At 43.3% G+C, this 20,000-nt stretch overlaps 2 protein-coding genes across 4 annotated transcripts in view; one reads left to right on the forward strand and one right to left on the reverse strand.

Moving 5' to 3' along the window:
• Positions 1-4,655, forward strand: part of vill (villin-like) — a 20,053-nt gene extending 15,398 nt beyond the window's left edge. Inside the window, exons 14-20 of the mRNA XM_030769590.1 lie at positions 1-43; positions 292-437; positions 1,067-1,211; positions 2,259-2,447; positions 2,756-2,824; positions 3,082-3,339; positions 3,836-4,655. The exon at positions 1-43 is cut by the window's left edge and continues 137 nt beyond it. Coding sequence (XP_030625450.1) covers positions 1-43; positions 292-437; positions 1,067-1,211; positions 2,259-2,447; positions 2,756-2,824; positions 3,082-3,339; positions 3,836-3,949 — 964 coding nt within the window. The 3' untranslated portion in view covers positions 3,950-4,655. The remainder of the gene's footprint in view (positions 44-291; positions 438-1,066; positions 1,212-2,258; positions 2,448-2,755; positions 2,825-3,081; positions 3,340-3,835) is intronic.
• A 1,265-nt stretch (positions 4,656-5,920) lies between these two features.
• Positions 5,921-20,000, reverse strand: part of plcd1a (phospholipase C, delta 1a) — a 25,564-nt gene continuing 11,484 nt past the window's right edge. For 2 of the 3 annotated variants that reach the window (XM_030769594.1, XM_030769591.1), the window contains exons 3-15: positions 17,500-17,728; positions 15,992-16,121; positions 15,335-15,563; positions 14,765-14,966; positions 13,943-14,087; positions 13,521-13,673; positions 11,171-11,320; positions 10,686-10,842; positions 10,437-10,553; positions 8,871-9,049; positions 7,954-8,089; positions 7,281-7,430; positions 5,921-6,940 (exon numbers count right to left, since the gene is read on the reverse strand). In XM_030769594.1, the coding sequence (XP_030625454.1) occupies positions 6,849-6,940; positions 7,281-7,430; positions 7,954-8,089; positions 8,871-9,049; positions 10,437-10,553; positions 10,686-10,842; positions 11,171-11,320; positions 13,521-13,673; positions 13,943-14,087; positions 14,765-14,966; positions 15,335-15,563; positions 15,992-16,121; positions 17,500-17,728 (2,069 nt within the window). In that variant the 3' untranslated portion in view covers positions 5,921-6,848. The remainder of the gene's footprint in view (positions 6,941-7,280; positions 7,431-7,953; positions 8,090-8,870; positions 9,050-10,436; positions 10,554-10,685; positions 10,843-11,170; positions 11,321-13,520; positions 13,674-13,942; positions 14,088-14,764; positions 14,967-15,334; positions 15,564-15,991; positions 16,122-17,499; positions 17,729-20,000) is intronic. The other variant, XM_030769593.1, reaches the window with a different exon arrangement.

A 20,000-nucleotide genomic window follows, 5' to 3' on the forward strand; every position in this document is an offset into this window, starting at 1 on the left:
TCTGCTCCAGACCAACGATACCTGTTACCTGTGGTATGGCAAGGCAAGTGTTAGTATTACCCCACAACACACACACACACACACACGCTCACACGCACACACGCGCACACACACACACACACACGCACACACACGCACAGGTTATCAGTTATAGTAATGCACGTGTGTGTGTGTGTGTTTGTGTGTGCGTGCATTTATGTATGTATGTATATATGTATGTTTGTGTGTGTGTGTGTGTGTGTGTACGTGTGTGTGTGTGTGTATGTGTGGTGTGTGTGTGTTGTCTCTTAGGGCTGCAGTGGAGATGAGAGGGAGATGGGGAGGGCGGTAGCAGACATCCTGCCAGGGAAGGAGAAGCAGGTGGTGATGGAGGGTCAGGAGCCGGCCCAGTTCTGGCTGGCTCTGGGTGGAAAGGCTCCGTACGCCAGTGACAAGAGGTACAGCCTTTACACCCTCTCTGGCTGCTTCAGGTGGATCAGGACCGGTTCTGGATACTGACATGTTGCGTTCACCCTGTCTCTATGAGTCTCACATACTTTGAGGGAATTAAACAGGCATTTCAGTTGAGATTTGAGTCAGTCTTTCAGTATGTTGTTATGACTGGCATTAAATAGTAATACACGCCCTTCCTAAAAATGCAGTCCTATTCCTGTTAAACACACTCACATGATCCAGCAGTGCTGACACCTTCTGTCTGTTTGACATTAGAGCAGTTGGACTGACCTCTGAAAATCTCTACAGACATTTTGGTGTTTGTCATTTATAAATTGTAGACGGTCAAGATTTGGTTTGTCTGATCATGATAAAAAATTCATGAAATTTTATAAGCTATAAAAAAATTCAAAACAAGAGGTACGTATTTATTCATCTAGTTTCCGGTAAAACAAGTTCATTAAGTACAATACATATAGGTGCAAAATGTGCCTTTTTCTCTTTCCATGATGAGGGCCAGTTTACCGGCCTGACTCATATACATAGTCCAGGGCACATTTTCATCAAATGTGGCCAATAATATGGCTCAGAAAACTGTCAGTCACACTGGTGTTTCTCTTCTATTTGATCACAGGCTGCAGAGGGCGGAGCCACTGCACCGACCGCGTCTGTTTGAATGCTCCAATCAGACAGGAAGATTCCGCATGACGGAGATCGACGGCTTCGCCCAGGAGGACCTGGACGACGACGACGTCATGCTGCTGGACACCTGGGAGGAGGTGGGGCTTCGTTTGTGGGTGTGGTCTTTCCATGGTTTGCATATGGATGGTAGCCATTAGGGTGAATGGAATTGCATAACTCATATGTAATGCACACATAATGGAAAACCATGTACTGTCTTTGAGAGGGTGAATCCTGGCACAGTACTCATGGCGTGAAACTGAATGTGTTAAAACTTACAGTGGTGTCAGGGTTGTGGTTAGGAGAGTAGTAACATTGGGAAAGAGGTCATGTTGACCATATGAGTGCATATCCAATCAGTTTTTACTGTTCGTAATTCTAATACGTACAGTGAAATGGACCCTGGCGAGCTGATCTGAGATCAGCGTTCTTATTCTTAGAAACTTGATACATACTTGATCCCTCTGTTTACATCCAGTTTGTCAGCCATCAGAGGGAGTCCCCACACTGCTTTGACTTTAAACAGACCTCATTCAGGTGGCTGTGACTGGACAAAGATATGTTCTTTCAGTCCATTAGGAAGCTGTGAACCTGCTCAAAGCAGAGCAAGGTGCAAAGGAAACACAGGCTTTGAATGGGGAGCAGACACTCCTTAGCATTTTAGCTCTCTTGTTACAGTCACAAGTCAGAAAGACAAACAAAAGTCAAACCTCATTGGTGAATACATTCGAGTGGAGAACTCCTATTGGCTGTCTTTCATTATACTCACGATACCTGTCAAGAACAGAGAGACATTCCGTTGAACGAGCTCAGGTCTCACTCCGTTTGTTTCCCATAAAGCACATTAATGAGAGATGCGAAAATACACCACACCCTGTCTTCACAGTTCAGACACATTAACAGCCACTGTTCCTGGGGACTGGGTCAGAGACACTGGGCTATTAGACACAAAAAAGCTGAATAAACCATGTTGCTTTCTACACAGAGTAAACAAATTATAATTTCACCATAAAAAATGACTATTTGTTCATAATGACTGTGGCTGAGACAAAGATTGAAGACCACTGATCTCAGGTCAGCTTTTAATGAAGGAAAGAACGCCGAGCTGCCATTTTTGCATCACTTTCTCCTATACTCTCTCTCAGATTTTCCTGTGGATTGGAGACTCGGCAAACCAATCAGAGAGACAAGATGCACTGACGTACACGGCCGAGTACCTGAGGACCCATCCGGCCGGGCGGGACCCCGACACGCCGATCATCTCCGTAAAGCAGGGATATGAGCCGCCCAACTTCACAGGCTGGTTCAACGCATGGGACCCTCACAAGTGGAGTGTGAGTGTGTGAACTGCACAGGTCCCTCCCCTAGAGGGCAGCAGAGAGCCAGGGAGCACAAGAAGCAAATTTATTTGACATGATGCACCCTGGATTCAGGCATCTGTTTTCCATTAGTTTCTGTTGTGTATGTTATGTGTACAATATTTTATATGTATATGTATGTTATATGTCAATAATAGTGTATGGGTCTGAGCATGATAAGAGTTTGGACATTGTTACTGATGTTACAAGGATTTACAAAGATTAGAAGTGTAATATTTACGTAATGATTTGTAACTGTCCTAACTTAACTGTCCTTGTCACAGGGCGGCTTAGCTTACGAGGAGATGAAGAAGAAGCTGGGAGACGCTGGATCATTTTCACAAGTGGCTGTCGTGAGTCTCCCATTCATTTCCACGGTTCAAATATACAGCACACACTGATTAAGATGCCGCGTTGACCGATTCGGATACTGGCATTACCGATAAGTTTGTATCTTATTACAGTCAGTTAATTATCAACAGCTGAAACAACTGACAAAATTCAATTGCATAGAGTAAGTCTCTTCTGCAGTCTTGCATTTATGTGTAAGCTGTGACCTCGGGTAAATATTGTAAATGCACGTGTAAACATTCTGTCTTTCTTCGCGTAGACTGTGAATAACACAGACCTGAATCAGCAGGACGGAGGGACTAATGGTGGAGGAGGAGGAGACTACAGCGCTCCAGGAGGCCCAGCCGGTATCAGCTCCCCTCCTTCGAATGGATCTCAGGGGCCGCAGTTCTCCTCTGACAGTGCCAGCGCGGACACAGTACCGGGCCCTAACGGCGCTTTGGTTCTGAGCCCGGAGCAGCTGGTAAATAAAGGCCCCAAGGATTTGCCTGAGGGAGTGGACCACAGCAGGAGAGAAGTGAGTGCACGGTAGAATCTATATGAGTTTATATAAGTGCTATATGAGCAGCGGATACTTCATACGCTGTGAGAGGTAGACGGGCAGCTAAGCCCACTGGGTTTAATATGTTAGTGTGGTGGAAGAGGATCTTGGCTGTATCTTTTTTAATGACCCAGCACTTGACGAGGACAACATCTGTTTGTTCACTCCATGTGGTGAAAGTTTGGTCGTGTGAAAGTGTCTTTAAGTGAACAGTTGGTGTCAGTGTATGCTCGCGGTAGTGAGCAGAGAGAGGTTATCTGAGTCTAAGCTGCTATGGATGTGCGTACTATTGTTTACATGGAATGTCTGTTTTTTTTTTTTTTTCCCCCCAGTGGTATTACATTTATCAAGAGCCAATTCTCCTCCCCCTCTCCCTCTCTCTCTCTCACTCTCTCTCTCTTTTTCTTTTTTTTCTCTCTCTCTCTCTCTTTGTGTCTCCCTCTCCATTCCTCTGTCTTGTCTGTTTTTTCAGGACTACCTCTCAGATGAAGATTTTGAGAGTCTTCTCGGCTGCTCGAGAGCCGATTTCAAACGTTTGCCGAAATGGAGACAGAATGACCTCAAAAAGAAGGCGGGGCTTTTCTAATGAAAACAACAACCCCCCACCCCCCGCACCCCCTCTGCAGTGTTTACCATAAAACACCGGAGTGGCTATGACATTTGATTTTAGAGAGCTCTTCAAATTCACTTACTGCCAATCACTAACCTGTTAATATGTTCAACAGAAACTGCTTTGAGTGTCCCTAATCAATTTTTTTTCATAAGGTTACATGTGAATACGACAAATAAGAACTCATATATCTGTGCCTTTACACATTCTGTGATTTATTTGAGTGTAAATATTGACTTTTAAATCTTTAAGAAAAAACTGTAAAAGATAATAATATAATAAAGAGCAATCGTGTTGAATATTTAACATTCATGTAACATGTTGTTTGTTTTAACCGTAATCTCTGTCTATAACACCATAAGTAACACCATAATTATGAACACCATAATAATTATAAACGCTGTCAGTAAAATCTGGTTCTAGAGTGGAAAAAAAATTTCACCGCTGAGTCTGATTCCTCTGTTCACTGATTCAGAGTCAGCGTTTCGTCCTCTGTGTGAACAATACTCGGCGTTAATCAGTGAAGAAAAACATAATCCGCTGAATTGCTTTATTGATGTTTAATTCATCTGCTTTCACTTGAGTGCAGTTTAGTATGAAACAGAAGACCAAAGCAACATGTGAACTATTACCCATGAACAGTTTTGTACAATTACAGAGTTAAAGAATTAAAGCAATGCTGGACTGAAATGACACAATATAAGTTTACACAGAAAATAACAAGAAGATATGGCTTCATGCGTTTTTTGTTTTTTTTTTAGTTTGTTTGTTTTTTCCAGTGAGTATTAGTGACAGTATCATCAGTATCAGGTAATTATCACGCATTGGTCATGTGAAGTAAACATTTTCTTTTTTTTTGTTTTTAAGTACAACATTTCTTAAAATATCATCATAATGTATTTTTTAAATACAAAAACTCTCCTCCAATGTGTGCTTCAAAATTCTTTTTAAGCACAACTTATTTCTCATAAATTTTATGTTTAAGAATAACTTTTTCGTTTTTTTAAATACATTGCTAGTTAAAAAATGATCACTCGCTCTTTATGGGGACCATTACAACAAAAAGCTCAAATCCTCATTTTTAAGGCTAAGATTTACGACAGCCATTTGCACACTGAAATTCAGTGACGTTGTGAAACAGCACTCTGAGGATGTAGTCACGGCTTTCCTGAGAATGTTCTGGACATTCTGAAATTTTACCGGGTAACGGGTGATACTATCTCCCGATATGTTCACTCACTGTCTTAACTAAGCGATAAAAAGATAAAAAAAAAAAAAGAAGGAAAAAAAAAAACCTTCACGTATGTAAACTTTGATATTCCACGTGGTACGCATACTAATTATAAGGCGTGCAGTTAATTGCGAGTTTTATCTATGGGGGGGGGGGGGGCAGACAAATGTTAATATGAATGTCTAGAGCATAGAATGAAAACAGTTTCTTTGAAAAGAAGATTGTACAGTTACATCAAAATTAAACAGAAACAACTTAAAAGACAGACCTGCAAAAACATCACAATTCTCAACGTATGTCAAAACATCAGTTGCTCTACATTCACATGTTTTCATATGGAAGTGCATATGTATATATATTTGTTGTTGTTGTTGTTGTTTTTTGCTCGGGAACAACATATCAAATGGCGTCTTCAATGTCAGAGTCTTTCCAGTGAGCAATGCTGGGGGATATTTAGATTCTAGCACTTGTACAAACCCTTAAAACAACACAATGTCAAACAACCATTTTAGTGTCAAGTTACTATAACAAAGTATTTGTCAGAGAGACTACACTTTTTGTGTGTGTGTGTGTTTGCCATGAGATGTTTGGCAATTGACCCCCCCCCCCCCATCCCCCCCCCCCCCCAAAAAACTCCCGAAATCATTAAATAATTTTAAAAGTGTTACATGCTCGCATTAAGAGCAATCCTTGTTGTTCCAATTAGGATTACCGGTAGTCACAAAAACAAACATTTAGAACAATTGAATGGTTTCCACGGAAACACTTAATCGCTTTCAGATGTGCACTGCTCAGATTAAAGAGGCTGAAGACAAGGTGCTTTTGAAGCCTCGTCGCGTTCCTCTCGAACTCGTCTATCTTTCTTTGACCACTCCTCCATTTGCTGTGATGGGCTGGTAGACATTGGGTGGAGTTACATTTCGCTGGTAGACTGATTACATTAATTTGGTGTCATTAATAACTGCATATGTTACTACAGAGTGACTCCTCTGTAGGTCTCTCATTATCTCACTGCCCTGTCATATTGTATGCCATCGCTCATTGATACACTATGGTGCAAAATACCACTATTAACCTACAGTCTTTACTGCACGATGTGCAATTATTTTTGATCTATTAAAACACAGGAACTGAAGACTCAGTGTAAAGTAGATCCAACTATCCCATCTGTGCCCTGTGTCAGTTTGTTATCGTTGCCTCACTCAAAGACCAGAAAAAGGTCATGGAAAAAACACACTGCAGGGGAAACCATTCACCATGGAAAATACATCTTGGCACAAAGCACACTGTTCTGGGGATTACAGATAAAAGCTAAAAGATCGGTGAAAAATCTCAGTGCAAGTTTTGACTTGGGTTGATATGACAGTGAGAGAAAGGAGGATATAGCTATAGAATAAGACATTCTAATGTTCTCAACGAAGGACCCACTGCACTGGGAATAGAATCTATTTGACCCAAACATTCTATTGGCTCCCGTCAACATTCCATTGCTTTCATTGTGACGTCACTGCCTTCTTTAGACAGTCCATGGGTTAAAAGTAGGCTGTAATACCGCGGCATTTTACGATTGTCTCGGCTGAGTTAAGATGTCCTGTGGACTCTTTGGCACTGAGATGGTGGGGGGGGGGGGATGGTCGCTGAAGTCTACTGGGCGTCCAGTATCATGATATGCACAAACAGTCCAGCAGAGGGGATGACATCGCCGTTCTTTGTGAGCAAGGGGATGTGACGGTATCCTGGGGAAACAGGACATGACCTTCAGGAGCTTATCCTGTGCATATGCATAAGCTTACTACAGTTGGGGTGCAATTCACACTTATTTTCCATTGATTCCCAGTCTTTCTGGGAATGAACAGGAATTCTGTTTTTGTTAATCAATCTTCATTTTCCCTGACTATCACAGATACCTGAAGCTCTACTGGACTGAAAAAGAACTACGTCTAACCCCTAGGACATTGAACTACTTTCACACATATAAAGTACACGCTCATAAGTACACGTAATTCTACAACTACAATTCACATGATATTGTATGTTTTATATGCTTATATGCTGGGTCAATGCTGGTAGACTCACCGTTCTGAATGCTGGTGAAGGGGAGAGTGTAGTGTCCCACCAGGTCATTCTGTGAGGCGGTGTCATAGTCCTCAACCACAAAACGCACCATGGCTAACTGTGGGACATGCACCGTGAACTGGAAGGTCTCGTTCCACATGGGGTTAAATCCTGAAATAGAGAGAGTGAGAGAGAGAGAAAGAGAGAGAGAGAGAGAGAGAGAGAGAGAGAGAGAGAAGTACATTAAGAAAAGAGAAGAAAGTTTGACTCTTTTTTTTTTTTTTTTATCAAAAACCCAACAAAAATAACCCAAAGGAATTCCCCTACTATCAGTTTCTGACCGACAACATAAAGTTTTAGAAACAGAAAAGAAGAAGAGGAGAGTAAGAAACACAGGTGTCTACTCTACAACTAAATGTGCTTTGACATGAAATAGAGCATACAGTAATGGATGAAGACTTCTCACTGAATAGATTTCGTAAACAGATCTCGTAAACAAGGCCAGTGACGTAAAAGTGAGGTGAGCCCGTTCACACCAGCAACATGAGTGAATTTTGCATTTTAGCACGAGGTCAAAAAACTATGTTCTTCCCAGCTCGACTCGGGAAATGACTCGGGGGGGGGGGGGGGGGGGGGGGGGGTGGGGAGACTCTTACGGCTGGTCAGAGAACATGAGAGGTTCAGGGCGAGGTACCGTTATTCTCGATGTAGCCCGTCTCCTTGCTGGAGTTGTCAGCGGGAACTCCGTAGATCTCCACTCTCACCAGCGGGTCCACGATAGACTTGGCCTTCTCCTTGTTGATCTTCGGCAGCTGCTGCGCAGAGATCACCTGCAACGGCGGACGCCAAAACGAGTCAGTGACGCCCTCGTTATTTAGAGTTCATTTGTTTGTCATCAGTCACATAGAGGGTTTGTTGGTTTGGCCTTATGGGTTCAGAGTACGTTTGTTTGTTTGTTTGTTTGTTATCATTCTTGCTACTCTAAAGAGATGTTCCACTCCATTTTCAAATTTCAAATTACCCCTAAAATGAAGGAGATTGAGTCTTTTAGAGAGCACAGCTGTGTTTTTAAGATGCCGGGGGGAAAAAAACCCCATCGGAAATAAATGGGAATAGCAAGACAGTAAAATTAAGATCTAAACGTCTCACAAATTCAGCACTGTTCTTCGAAATCATCTGGGCTAATCTACTACACTGGATATACTGATTTGAAATTGGATCAAACATCCCTTTGTTGGAATGATGCTTTTAGACATGGGTTCTTTGATCATTATATTATGATATTATTATATTACATTATGTATATCATTATAACATATAAAGGGATACTTCATCTTTGTCCAGATACAGATGGCAGAGACCGATAAACACAAAGTTCAGGGCCACAGAGTGACTGAAATTGTACTTTAACACAACTAAAACACTGTTTAACTTCTAATACATAACATCCAAAGAAACATGACACTTATACAACACTGACATTACATGACGTGAGTTCACATCTCCAACGGTAAAATCAATGTAAACAGTCCAAGTACATACCCCCCCCCCCCCCCCCCCCCCCCCCCCCCCCGCCCCTTCATGCCAAAGTAACTGAGGTTTTAGCCATACCATAAGATGCATGGTTTTCTTCTGGAGCCAGGAGCCCTTGCTGAGATTAACAGGGTCAAACTGAGAGGCAGGGTCCCTCTGGAACTCGGGCTTCAGGATGTAACCCGACTGGGCGTTGGGCAAGAATCGACCCTGGTACAGATCCATCTCTTTACCGGGTGTCTGGAAGTTCAGAGCCACTGCGGAGACAACGGAAGTAACGTGTGATTTGGTCTGACAGAACGACTCACGGGAGACTTGGGGGGGGGGGGGGGGGGGCACACCCTGGTTGAGTTTTCTGATTTAGTTTTTTTCTGTTCTCCCTCTCCGATTAAGAATGAATTATGTTGCCACGGGAAAGGTACGAGAACTCCCGGGATGACTGGTGTCATGTTACAGAAACAAAAACCCGGCGCGATCTCGGGTCTTCAGAACAGTTTTGGATTTTGGAAACTGGAGCATTTCTTAAGCTCCTCCATCGCTGAAGGAGGCGCAAATCTGCACCGTCCACGTGTGTACCAGAACATTCCATACAGATCTGACAATGTTAAGAGCTGGTGAACGAGCAGGACATGGAAGGTATCTAGCTATGCCCTGGATGTTCACGAAACCACTCATGAATGAGTTTAGTCGATGCGTATGGGGTAGACATCACCTGAGAATAGGGAAATGTTTTTGAAGAAACAGTGATCACACCACATGCTGTACCTGGTCACATGCAACGGCTTATCCGTTATCCACCTTACCCGTTTATCATGCCGGTCGACCATTCGACACCACGACTCCCACAAGATTCCTCCCCCCACGTCACAACAGATCCATCAACTCGGTTTAAGAGTCGAGTACAGGAGGTGTGGGTTTCGGACCTCCTTTCCCTTTATCTAAAAATAAACTGATCTGGTTTCAGGAGAAAGACTAGAACACAACCTGCCAGAGCTCTTCCATTACTCAGGTGCCCAGGTTTTGCACTCCTTAAATCACGTTCATCATGTCTGGGGAGGTGGGCGTGGTTTCCAGGTGACAATGCCACAACAAATATTGGATTTGTAAAAAGCCCGTAATGCGCAGGTTCAGTAGAGACCGGGTCACAGAACCATACCATACCATTTTTGCGGTCATTTCTCTGACAGAAATCATGTAGTTTTATTTTTAGCAGCTACACACTTCAACGTCCATCCCTCCCTGCGAGGAGGCCTGCATTCGTGACCGGTCGTTCCTCTTTTCTGATTCACTGGCTCTCGTGACTGTTCAACACCGTTCCTCGTGCCACGTTAAACAGTTTCACAACCTTTCTGTCCGTCCGCACCTGCGGTTCCAGTTGACCACTTGACATCTGTCAAAGCAGTCTCCTCCTGCTTTAGACTCTGAAAACCTTAAATGTTCACGGCCAAACTTTTATACCGAAAATAGATTTGTAATTAGCTTTCAGCTGCTTATAATGTTTTATTACTTTCTCTATTCCTTGTACATGCAGTGTGCATGAAATATTCCCTTATATTTCTGTTCAGCGTAATCTGTGCATTGAACGAATTCATCTGTAACCTGTTTAAGTATGTGAAAGAGTCTACAGTGGCTGTTTGCTGTTACCGATTTGACAGCCGGCGTTCCACAGCGGTACCGGGTTGTAGTTGGACGAGTCGGTCCTGGACCCAGCCGGGTAGGTTCTGCTGAGCTTGTCCATGTTATGGTGGATATAGGCTGTGGCTGGAAGGAGAGGAGAGAGGAGAGGACAGAACGCGGATTAGTGACGGATCATTCGAAAAAGAAAAAGGAAAATAGGCGGGAACAGATCCAGTGTCAATGAATGACGTTCCAAGACAACGGGTTGAGAATCACCTGAGGTTTCTGCCAGGTTCATGGCTTTGCTCTCTTTGAAAGAGGACATCTCGTAGAAGGCCTGGTTGTCTCTGGCGTGTTCAAAGCCACTGAAATGCACACTCTTGCAGTAAATGACCAGATCAGACAGCTCCTTAGCCAGCTTGATCTTTGACTTCTGCAAAGACACAAATGCAATCCCCTTTTTAATCTCTATCTTTTTTCTTTTTTTCCCGGTTTTTGTTCGCTTTTGCTGTGAATCTGCATCGTTCAGGGATGTCCAGGATAGCCCGGGATAACTACAGCTGGAAAACTAAGAACTGGATTCACACAGATAGAAGGTGAGACTAACAGTTGTGAAATGTAGATTTCATATTTGAATATACAGTCCAAAAGCAATTCCCTGATTATCTGTGTGCAACCAGATTTCATTTGAATTGGTGTACCACACATTTGAATATAGGCAAATCCAGAGCTACAGGGACCTGAGCGCTGGGTAAACCCACCTTGGCTTTGGCCTTCTGCCCGTTCTCTTTCGAGTCAGCAGCCTCATCCTCCTCTGAAACACTGTCCACCTCCACCATGCTGTTATTGTTAAAGGCAGCGTCCAGCTTATTCAGACGCTTTCCCTTCACCAGGAAACGCCCCTTCAGCTCCTGCACACACACACACACACACACACACACAAACACACACACACACACATGAACACACATATGAACACACACACGCACATGAACGTACACACACACACACACACACACACACACACATATACATGCACATGAACATACACACACACACACACACACACACACACACGTATACACACGTGCACACACACAAACACACAAAAACACACACACACAAAAACACACACGCACGCACATGAACATACACACACACACACACATGAACACACACACACATACACACGCACACACACACACAAACACACACACACACACACACACATATACACGCACATTTCAGGCCAACTTTCAGCTTGCACACTGGCACTGATCCAAACAAAAGGAATCCTAAAACATGTCAGGCAGCCGCCGTCATATTCGCAGAATCACATTTCTTCTTTCGCGTGCATGACTGGTCAACACATATTGGTTAGTGGTTTAGAAGGAAGCAGTAAAATGTATTGCACATGTTACAGTCTCCAACTAAAGCGTCCTTAAAATTCTCCTGAATAATACACCAACCATGCATTAAACATTTAAGTTATTTGGCTCACTGAGTCTTTTCATATACCCAGACTCTCTAGTCTACTAAAAGACGGGTTTCTAATTCATTCAGTTAGAAATTGGTCCCTGTAGATGGGTTGTGTAAATGTGATAGTTTGATAGGATAAACAGGGGCCCGAGTCCCCACTTCATACATTAACCAATAAGGAAAACCCAACAGACTGACATCACTGATCTGGTGCTGTGCCAGAGGCCAATGAGAAAGATGACTTTCGTACTTTATAATTATGTGGCTCCTTCCAAGAAACACAACACCGTATGATTTTACCTGTGCTGTTTGAACTTGAACTTACGACAAGTCTCTATGGAAACCATGAATGGCATGGAACATTGACTCTAACCATTGTCTCTGTGTGTGTGTGTATTTGTGTGTGTGTGTGTGTGTGTGTGTGTAGTCTTTCATCAAAAAGAGTGCTACCATCCCCCTCTCCCTGAGGGCTTTCAAGGAAAAGAGTGAGAGATTTTCAGCGAGAGATTTTCAGTGTGAGAGTGGGTGAGAGATTTTCAGTGAAATACAAAATTACCAGGAATAGACAAGAATATAATGGAACAGCCAACACTGATTCAACAGGCCTGCTATTTGGTCAAACCAGTGAAGCCCAGCTGCTGGAATTCCAAACATGATAAACACGCTCATAAAATCAGCAACCAGTATAATCTAATTGAAGTTACATTTCACAACAGCCAACGCTCAACTCCCACAACCACACGTTACAGAACTCAGCGTAGCCTCTCTTGGTTTGAGTCCGCCACGAAAAAGAGGAAATTCCTAACAGCGCCATGTCAGAACTCGCATAATCCTGACAGAGTCTTTTTTGATCGCAGCATGAAAAAAAATATTCCCCTGGCTACGTTTGGCAAATACGTCTATGAATGAGGACTGATCTTTGTCTGTCTACAAAATTTTTTTTACAAAAGATCAAATTTTGATCTTTTGCACATCACAATCTCAAGTGTCCTTAAGTGTCCTCCTCCTCCCTTCTGAGAGCTAAGATTTGAAATCTCAGTGGATGAAGTAAACAGGAAGTGTGGCGAGATGATGAGGAAGTCATTTGGAGGAGTGTCTGGGAACTGGGTGGAGCGTTTATCTGGCGAAGAACAAGGATTCTGAGGATCTCGGCCAACGAGTTCACATCAGTTCAACCGACGACTGAAAATAAAAACTCTGACAGAGAGGACGTCACCCACATGTGACTCGCTATCTGCTGCTGACCTCCTCCGTGGGTGTCGGTGGGAGGATGGCGGCAGCTTTAATGGTAACTTTAATGAGGACTTTTCCTGTGTGCCTCCAGAAAGCAGTCAGTTCAGCACTTTGGTCTTAAAGGGCAATTTTTTTTTTTCAGGGATAACACTTGTCTCTAACTCAGATAATCTGGTCTTCGGTTTACCCAACCACCTGTAACGCAGTCGCCAAACCAGTCCACTCAACCCCACAAGGCCAAGTTTAAGGTCCATAGCTGATCAAGTTAAGGACCGCCAACCAAAACAACCTTTCTCATATTCTCATATTCTTTTTGCCTTGATTTGGAACATATTTCAGTTCCCCTTGAACATACATGTTTGTTGTATATGAAGATTTTAAAAAACTTTTTTCACTAACCTCAGGACCAGGGAAGTTTGTTGGCATCTGGTCTCCGAGGGGGTGTGTGAGCAGGGCGCTGCCCAGGATGGTGGTCATGTGCTGGGCCATGAGTTTCTGCTGCTCCAGGGTGCAGTGGTTCTCCAGAGACAGGATCACTGGGTACTCTGACGTCTGACAGAGGGGGAGAGGGAGAGATGAAGACACAGTTAAGAGTATCACCGAGACCCCAGCGTTGAGTTATAAATATTTTATTTCATTAAGTACAAAGTGTTTTGGAGAACCACACTCTACACTCTGAGGTAATGCAATAAGATATTCCCTCTTGAAATGAATATTTAAATACATTGTATTTTTCAATATGTGTGCTGCTTTATCAATTCTAACTGATGGGTTCACGCCCTGGATGAACTTTGACCCGGGCCAGGCGGCGACTGACTCACTTTGAAGGCGTACTCCTTGATGGCTTTGATAACGTCTTTGAAGAGCACTTTGGATGTGAGTGTGTAGCCGTGGTAGATGACCGGTTCGCCGTTGGGCCCATCCCAGCAGTCCAGCTCAACGCAGCGACAGCCCTTCATCAACGCCCTGGCATCACCAAAAAAACCCCCCCCCCCCCCCAACACAGTCAGTATCTAAACTCCACAGCCTGGAATACAGGCACGGGCGCTCACTACAGCCTGGAATATCACACACAGTCAATACTGACACGGAGACGTCTGTACTTTCATCTCAAGCTAAACAGACAAACACAAACAAAGTCCACGGGCTGAGACAGAGCACAGAGACATCTTGTAACTTTAGAGTTTGTAAATTATTCATCTGCTGCTGTCTGATCTAATGACTACAGCTCTAACTTGCACTAGACTGTGTTTACATAATTCTGTTTACAGTAGTGTCCACAGTACCTACACCTTACAAGGTACCAAAAAAGGTTTTTATTTTTTGGGGGGTTTTTTTGAGCAAATGCAGCATTACAAGTTGGACCAAAAAGTAGTTTACAGATGTAAGCTGCCTGAAAAGTCTATGCTGATGTAACTTGTTTGCGGTGTAGCTTATTCTCCCTTAAGCGGTTGACCAACTCTACAAAGATCCGACGGCCTTCATTAGTCTCAGTGATACGACAATAAAATGAAACAGCCCCATATTCTGGTGGAGTGCGACTGATTATGCAAACATTGTCCACGTGCTGTCTGTAGACCAGGCGTTCTTGTAAAAGGGGGAGGAGTGAGATGTCAGGCGGGTTGGGGGGGGCGTGGCCTTACTTGATGTAGGCCTCGGTGCTGCTGGGTCCTTTGAGTTGATCCTCCAGCAGGTAGGTGTTATGGGAGGAGGAGATGAAGTAATGGCTGAGGGGCTGGGTCATGTCCTGGTACACGCCCTTGTGGGCGGGGTTAAAGATAGCACCGTCCTCGTGGTGAAGGTACATCAGGAAACCGTCCTTGGTCATGCGCTTCTTCTGTTTGGCTGTAGCCCCACAAAATAAAAAGAAGCCAAAGTTATTCAGGCCATAATATGGATCTGTTGGAAATTCATTACACTTTTTCATACAAAACACAAACCAATGTTAAATTTGATTAAATCTGATTAATAGAAATTTAGAAATTCCATAGCTTAGATCTAAACAGTTATATCAGTCATATGGTGTCACAAATATAAGTGTGTTTTTTTTTTTTGCTTGAATAAGGCAGGTAATATTCCAAGGCTCACACATCAAACATCAAACACGCCTAAACAGAGTGCAAGAGAGACTAAACCCCAGCTTTGTTCCGAGACCTCTAAGCTCGGGAATATCACACATTTCTCAGACGTCTTCAGCGTTCCAATATACTGGCCTGTCTCATCCAGCTCGTATTTGCTGATGAGTTTCTGGGCCTGCTCCAGAGACACGGACTCCCTCTGCTCATTCAGCAGGAAGTTCAGCAAATCCCGGTCGCTCATCTGACTATCCGTCTGGGCGTATTTCCCGTAAATCACCTCGATTTCTTCTCGACAGGTCAGCAGGTCATAGAACTCTTTGATCTCCGTGCCCTCCAGGGTGCCCGAGTTGGACTTGTCACATTTCTACCAAAAACGGTCATGAGACACACACACACACACACACACACACACACACACACACACACACACACACACACACAAATCCTAGTCTTTATGGAATGATCCAAGGAATACTGTTTGGAATTCTGATGAGTCAGAACGCTTAGCCTTAAGGAAACAGCTACAGCTGTTCCACATTTTGGAAAAGAAACAACATCAGCGCATCGAAAATCCATTTCAAATCAGCGCAAGACATAGACCTTGATGTATTCTGAGCTGCAAATACGCATCAGAAATCGTTAACAACACATGATTTACTATGCCGTGTCGCTATTTTTTTGTAACCCTTAAATACTACCAATTGGGAGCATTTGAGATGACCTTTCTAACACTGGTAGATGTGTGTCGTCACGACCGTGCCCTGCTGCGTCACGACTGTCGGGCCAGCTCACCTTGAACAGCATGGCTGCATACGTGTCGTCCACCTCGATGTTAATCTGTCTCAGGAAGTGTTTCAGTTCCTTAATGGTCATCTTGTTGTCTGCATTTTTGTCGGCTTTCCGCATGCAGTTGAAGATCCAGCTAGTGCACTGATGAAAGGACTTTAAAAGTGTTCACCGCTGACAGGACAACCGGTCATATAACATAACATAAATAATAATAAAACATAAAACCAGCCATGTTAAACATTGGCTGGTGCTTTACTTTACAGAGGTGGTCATGATGACATGCAGATTTCAGGACACTGTCTTACCACAGAATGTTAAAATGCTTTTTCATACCGCGCTGTTTTTCTCAGTCTTGTCTACTGTGACATTCCAGTGTGTTCCACTGTCATAAATGTGAAAAACAGCCGAAAGATCTACTGTTGTTGTCATTGTTGTTATTGTTTTTAGCCTAAATTTCACATTTTTACAGCCAGAACAGTCTGAGCTGAACTTTGTGGTTCTCAACGGAATGGCGTTTTTTTCCCTCTTTCATTTAATGTTGGGATAATTGGTATCTCTCAGCTTGGACAACAACGACAACAACAACAACAACAACAACAACAACAACAGCAAACAGTTTTGCACTGCAGCTTTCTCAATATTAAATGTCAGGGGAAGGAGGCTGAAATGTTCATTGTTGCTTTTCGGGCAAAATAAATACATTTTAAACCCAGAACTAAAAAAACATGAGTGAGAACTCATCACCTATCAACCGCTGACACGGTCAGTGTGTAATTAGCAAATAGGAGGAGGAAAGTGTTTCTGAATGAAATGATAACGACAGGGAGCTGCTCTCCACTCATGTATAATCAATGAGTTCAAAGCTACTGTGAGGAAGACAATTAGTTTGGCTGGGTCCTGGGGGTGTCCCCTTTCCTTTAGACAAAACACCGAACAACGGAAAAGTACCAATGCGAAAATTAACCGTGCTGAAGTAACTGTCCCCGCTGTCCTAAATCTTTAAGACTTTTATGTGAGGTCATGGAAAAACTCTTGGTAGATGAGAATACAGAATCGGAATTTAAACCAACTGTTCCGGAATCGGAATTTAAACCAGCTGTTACGGAATCAGAATTTAAACCAGCTGTTACGGAATCAGAAGTTAAACCAACTGTTTTGGTGTGCGATGCTGAATCCTGAATACTGAAAAGCCAAGGCCGAAATCACTATTGCACGGAGAACTCGCAAAAGTTAGCATAGGTCAAAGGTAATCTAAAAATAAATAACTAATATAATAAATAACAAAACAAATTTTTCAACCTAGTACCCTTTAGCACTAAAGACTGGGTTGGTACTTGAAATTGTTTTGAGGCAACGAGTCGCTCACAACTTTTCAGAGTTATGCAAACTTAAAGGAGCCAGACAGACTGGATTTTATTCCAGTTATTTCAGTGCCCAAAGAGAACCTAAGGGGCAGGTTGGTTGAATGAGGGCCGGATCCCCTGCTAAGTCACGTGACCGCTGAAGGATACTGTTCGCTCTTCTGCTGATGGTTGAGGCTACGCAGGTTGTGGATGATTTTCTCCAGGCCGGTGACCCAGCGCTTGGCCTCCTCCACGTTGCTTGCCATCAGGTCCAGGTTCTTCTTGCGGCCCTTGAAGATGATGGAGAAGCAGCGGTCCTCCACGGCAGCGTCCGTGTACTTCCGCAAACCCTCCGACTGCCGGCCCTGACGCACCGAGTCGATGTCGTCGATGGAGACTGTGAGAAGATCCAACAGATCTGGGATCAGTGGCAGTTTTGATTACCTGTGGTTAATTTTACAACAGGAGTAGATTGAAAGTGAACGCAGGTCAGCGCCAAAACTGTATAAGGTACAACTCTGAGGTACAACCTTAAGCTCTTCACCTGCATTGTAGACAAGACAATGGACAAAGGAGTGTAAGGGTGTAGACTAAACTGCTACATAATCCTACTCTGTATCATACCATGCCATACCACACTACAGCTAAATGTTAAACCAAAAAAAAAAAAAAAAAAAAGGCAACATTTTTACATCTGACACTCAGCATGACGCCTTGTTTACTGGTTGATTAATCGCAAAAAACACACCTGTGTAGAAGCGTCTACTTTCAGTATAGTTTGTAAGTCTCGTTTACTCAAGTGTTTCTTTCGTTTTAAGATGTTGCGGTTAAATTCACCATTCGGTAAACACATAAGAACAGGTCCTCAGAGAGTTCGGTGAGACACTTCATAAACCACAGGCACCATAAACCCTGGGCTATCAGTCTAGGGTCTGTGCAGACAATGGTGAGTACTGACAGATACCGGGCGTCTGGCAAACATACAGTTTGATCTATTTATCGACAGGAAGTGTGTTTGTGGGTGTCTTTTTTGAGGTCCCAAGGGTCGCTGTCACACAAAGATACAGATAAAGACGTGTTCCTAGCCAAAGTTATCAAGGACGTGAGGCCCGGAGATGAACTGACCGCCATACACACACTGCAGGGATCAGCTCAGACCATCATAGGCACAGCAGGAATGAAGAATATTAAATCCCTGTGTATCTTACACAGCACATACAACCCTAATGCTTTCACAGGGCCAGTGACTGGGGATGTGTGTGCTTCATAGAGCTGTCTCTGGAGCTGTTGACTGGGTAGATGTTAGATGATGAGCCGTTACTGGGTAGATGTTAGATGATGACCTGTTATCGGGTAGATGTTAGATGATGAGCTGTTAGTGGGTGGATGTGTGATTTTGGGGAGCTGTTGATTTGGTGAATGTTTGACTTTTGGGGAGCTGGTGATTGGACAGATGTTTGATTTTGGGGAGCTGTTAATTGGGTAGGTGTTTGATTTTGGGAAACTGCTGATTTGGTGGATGTTTGACTTTTGGGGAGCTGATGATTGGGTAGATGTTAGATGTTGGGGAGCTGTTGATTGGGTAGATGTTAGATGCTGAGGAGCTGTTGATTGGGTGGGTGTTTGGTTTTGGGGAGCTGTTGATTGGGTAGATGTTTGATTTTGGGAAACTGGTGATTGGGTAGATGTTAGATGTTGGGAAGCTGTTGATTGGATGGATTTTAGATGTTGGGGAGCTGTTGATCAGGCAGATGTTAGATGTTGATTGGGTAGATGTTAGCTGTTGACTGGGTAAGGTTATAACAGGTTATATCTATAGCTGATGAGGCATGACCTTTAAACCATCTCTCAAACCAACTATTACTGAATAAACAAAGCATTCTGTTCATTTGTGCTCTTCCCAGAACATCTTAGCTCTTTCAGTAAAAAAGATAAAAATAACACACTGGACGTCATCAAGCCACACACACACACACACACACACACACTCTCTCTCTCTCACACACACACTCTCTCTCTCTCTCTGTCTCTGTAAGGGCAGGGCTATTGTGTGACAGCATAAAACACAGATGAGTGTGTTGAGCTGTCCCTGGCGTAACCTTTAGTCCTGATGGGTGTTCACACATCCGGTGGCAGCAGAAGCCCCTCCCAACCCCCCCTCTGAACCCAAACATGTTTAGCCCAGGGCTTTTGTGTCCATACATATATGGACTGTCTTATAACAGCAGTTTTGTCCAGTGACCTGTATGTACAGCCATGGTTCAAGGCCAGGACTCAGTCACCCACCAAACTATTCAACCTAAACAAACCAGCTCACAGTTAGAATAAGTTTTCTCACATACTCAATTATCCACAAATACCACTGATTCCATGCACAGCCTTCGTATATAAAGATTTATCATGTATTTATATCTATCTATTTGCATACATTTATATTTACATATATCCCAGGATTGCATCATATGAACGTTTAAAAAAAAAGATGCACTTTAAATCAAAGGGTCTGTCAGATTTCAATGTGTTCCATAACCAAAACGATCTAAATTATGATAAAATAGCTTAAAACAGAGGAAGAGCGGTAAGATGATGAGTTGTCTGCCCTGTGCTCAGCTGACTTAAACAAAGTACTAACACTACTAAAGTACCAGACAGAAAATAACCTCCTGTTC

This window comes from Chanos chanos, chromosome 3, assembly GCF_902362185.1.
Source record: "Chanos chanos chromosome 3, fChaCha1.1, whole genome shotgun sequence".
In the NCBI taxonomy this organism is placed as follows: Eukaryota; Metazoa; Chordata; class Actinopteri; order Gonorynchiformes; family Chanidae; genus Chanos; species Chanos chanos.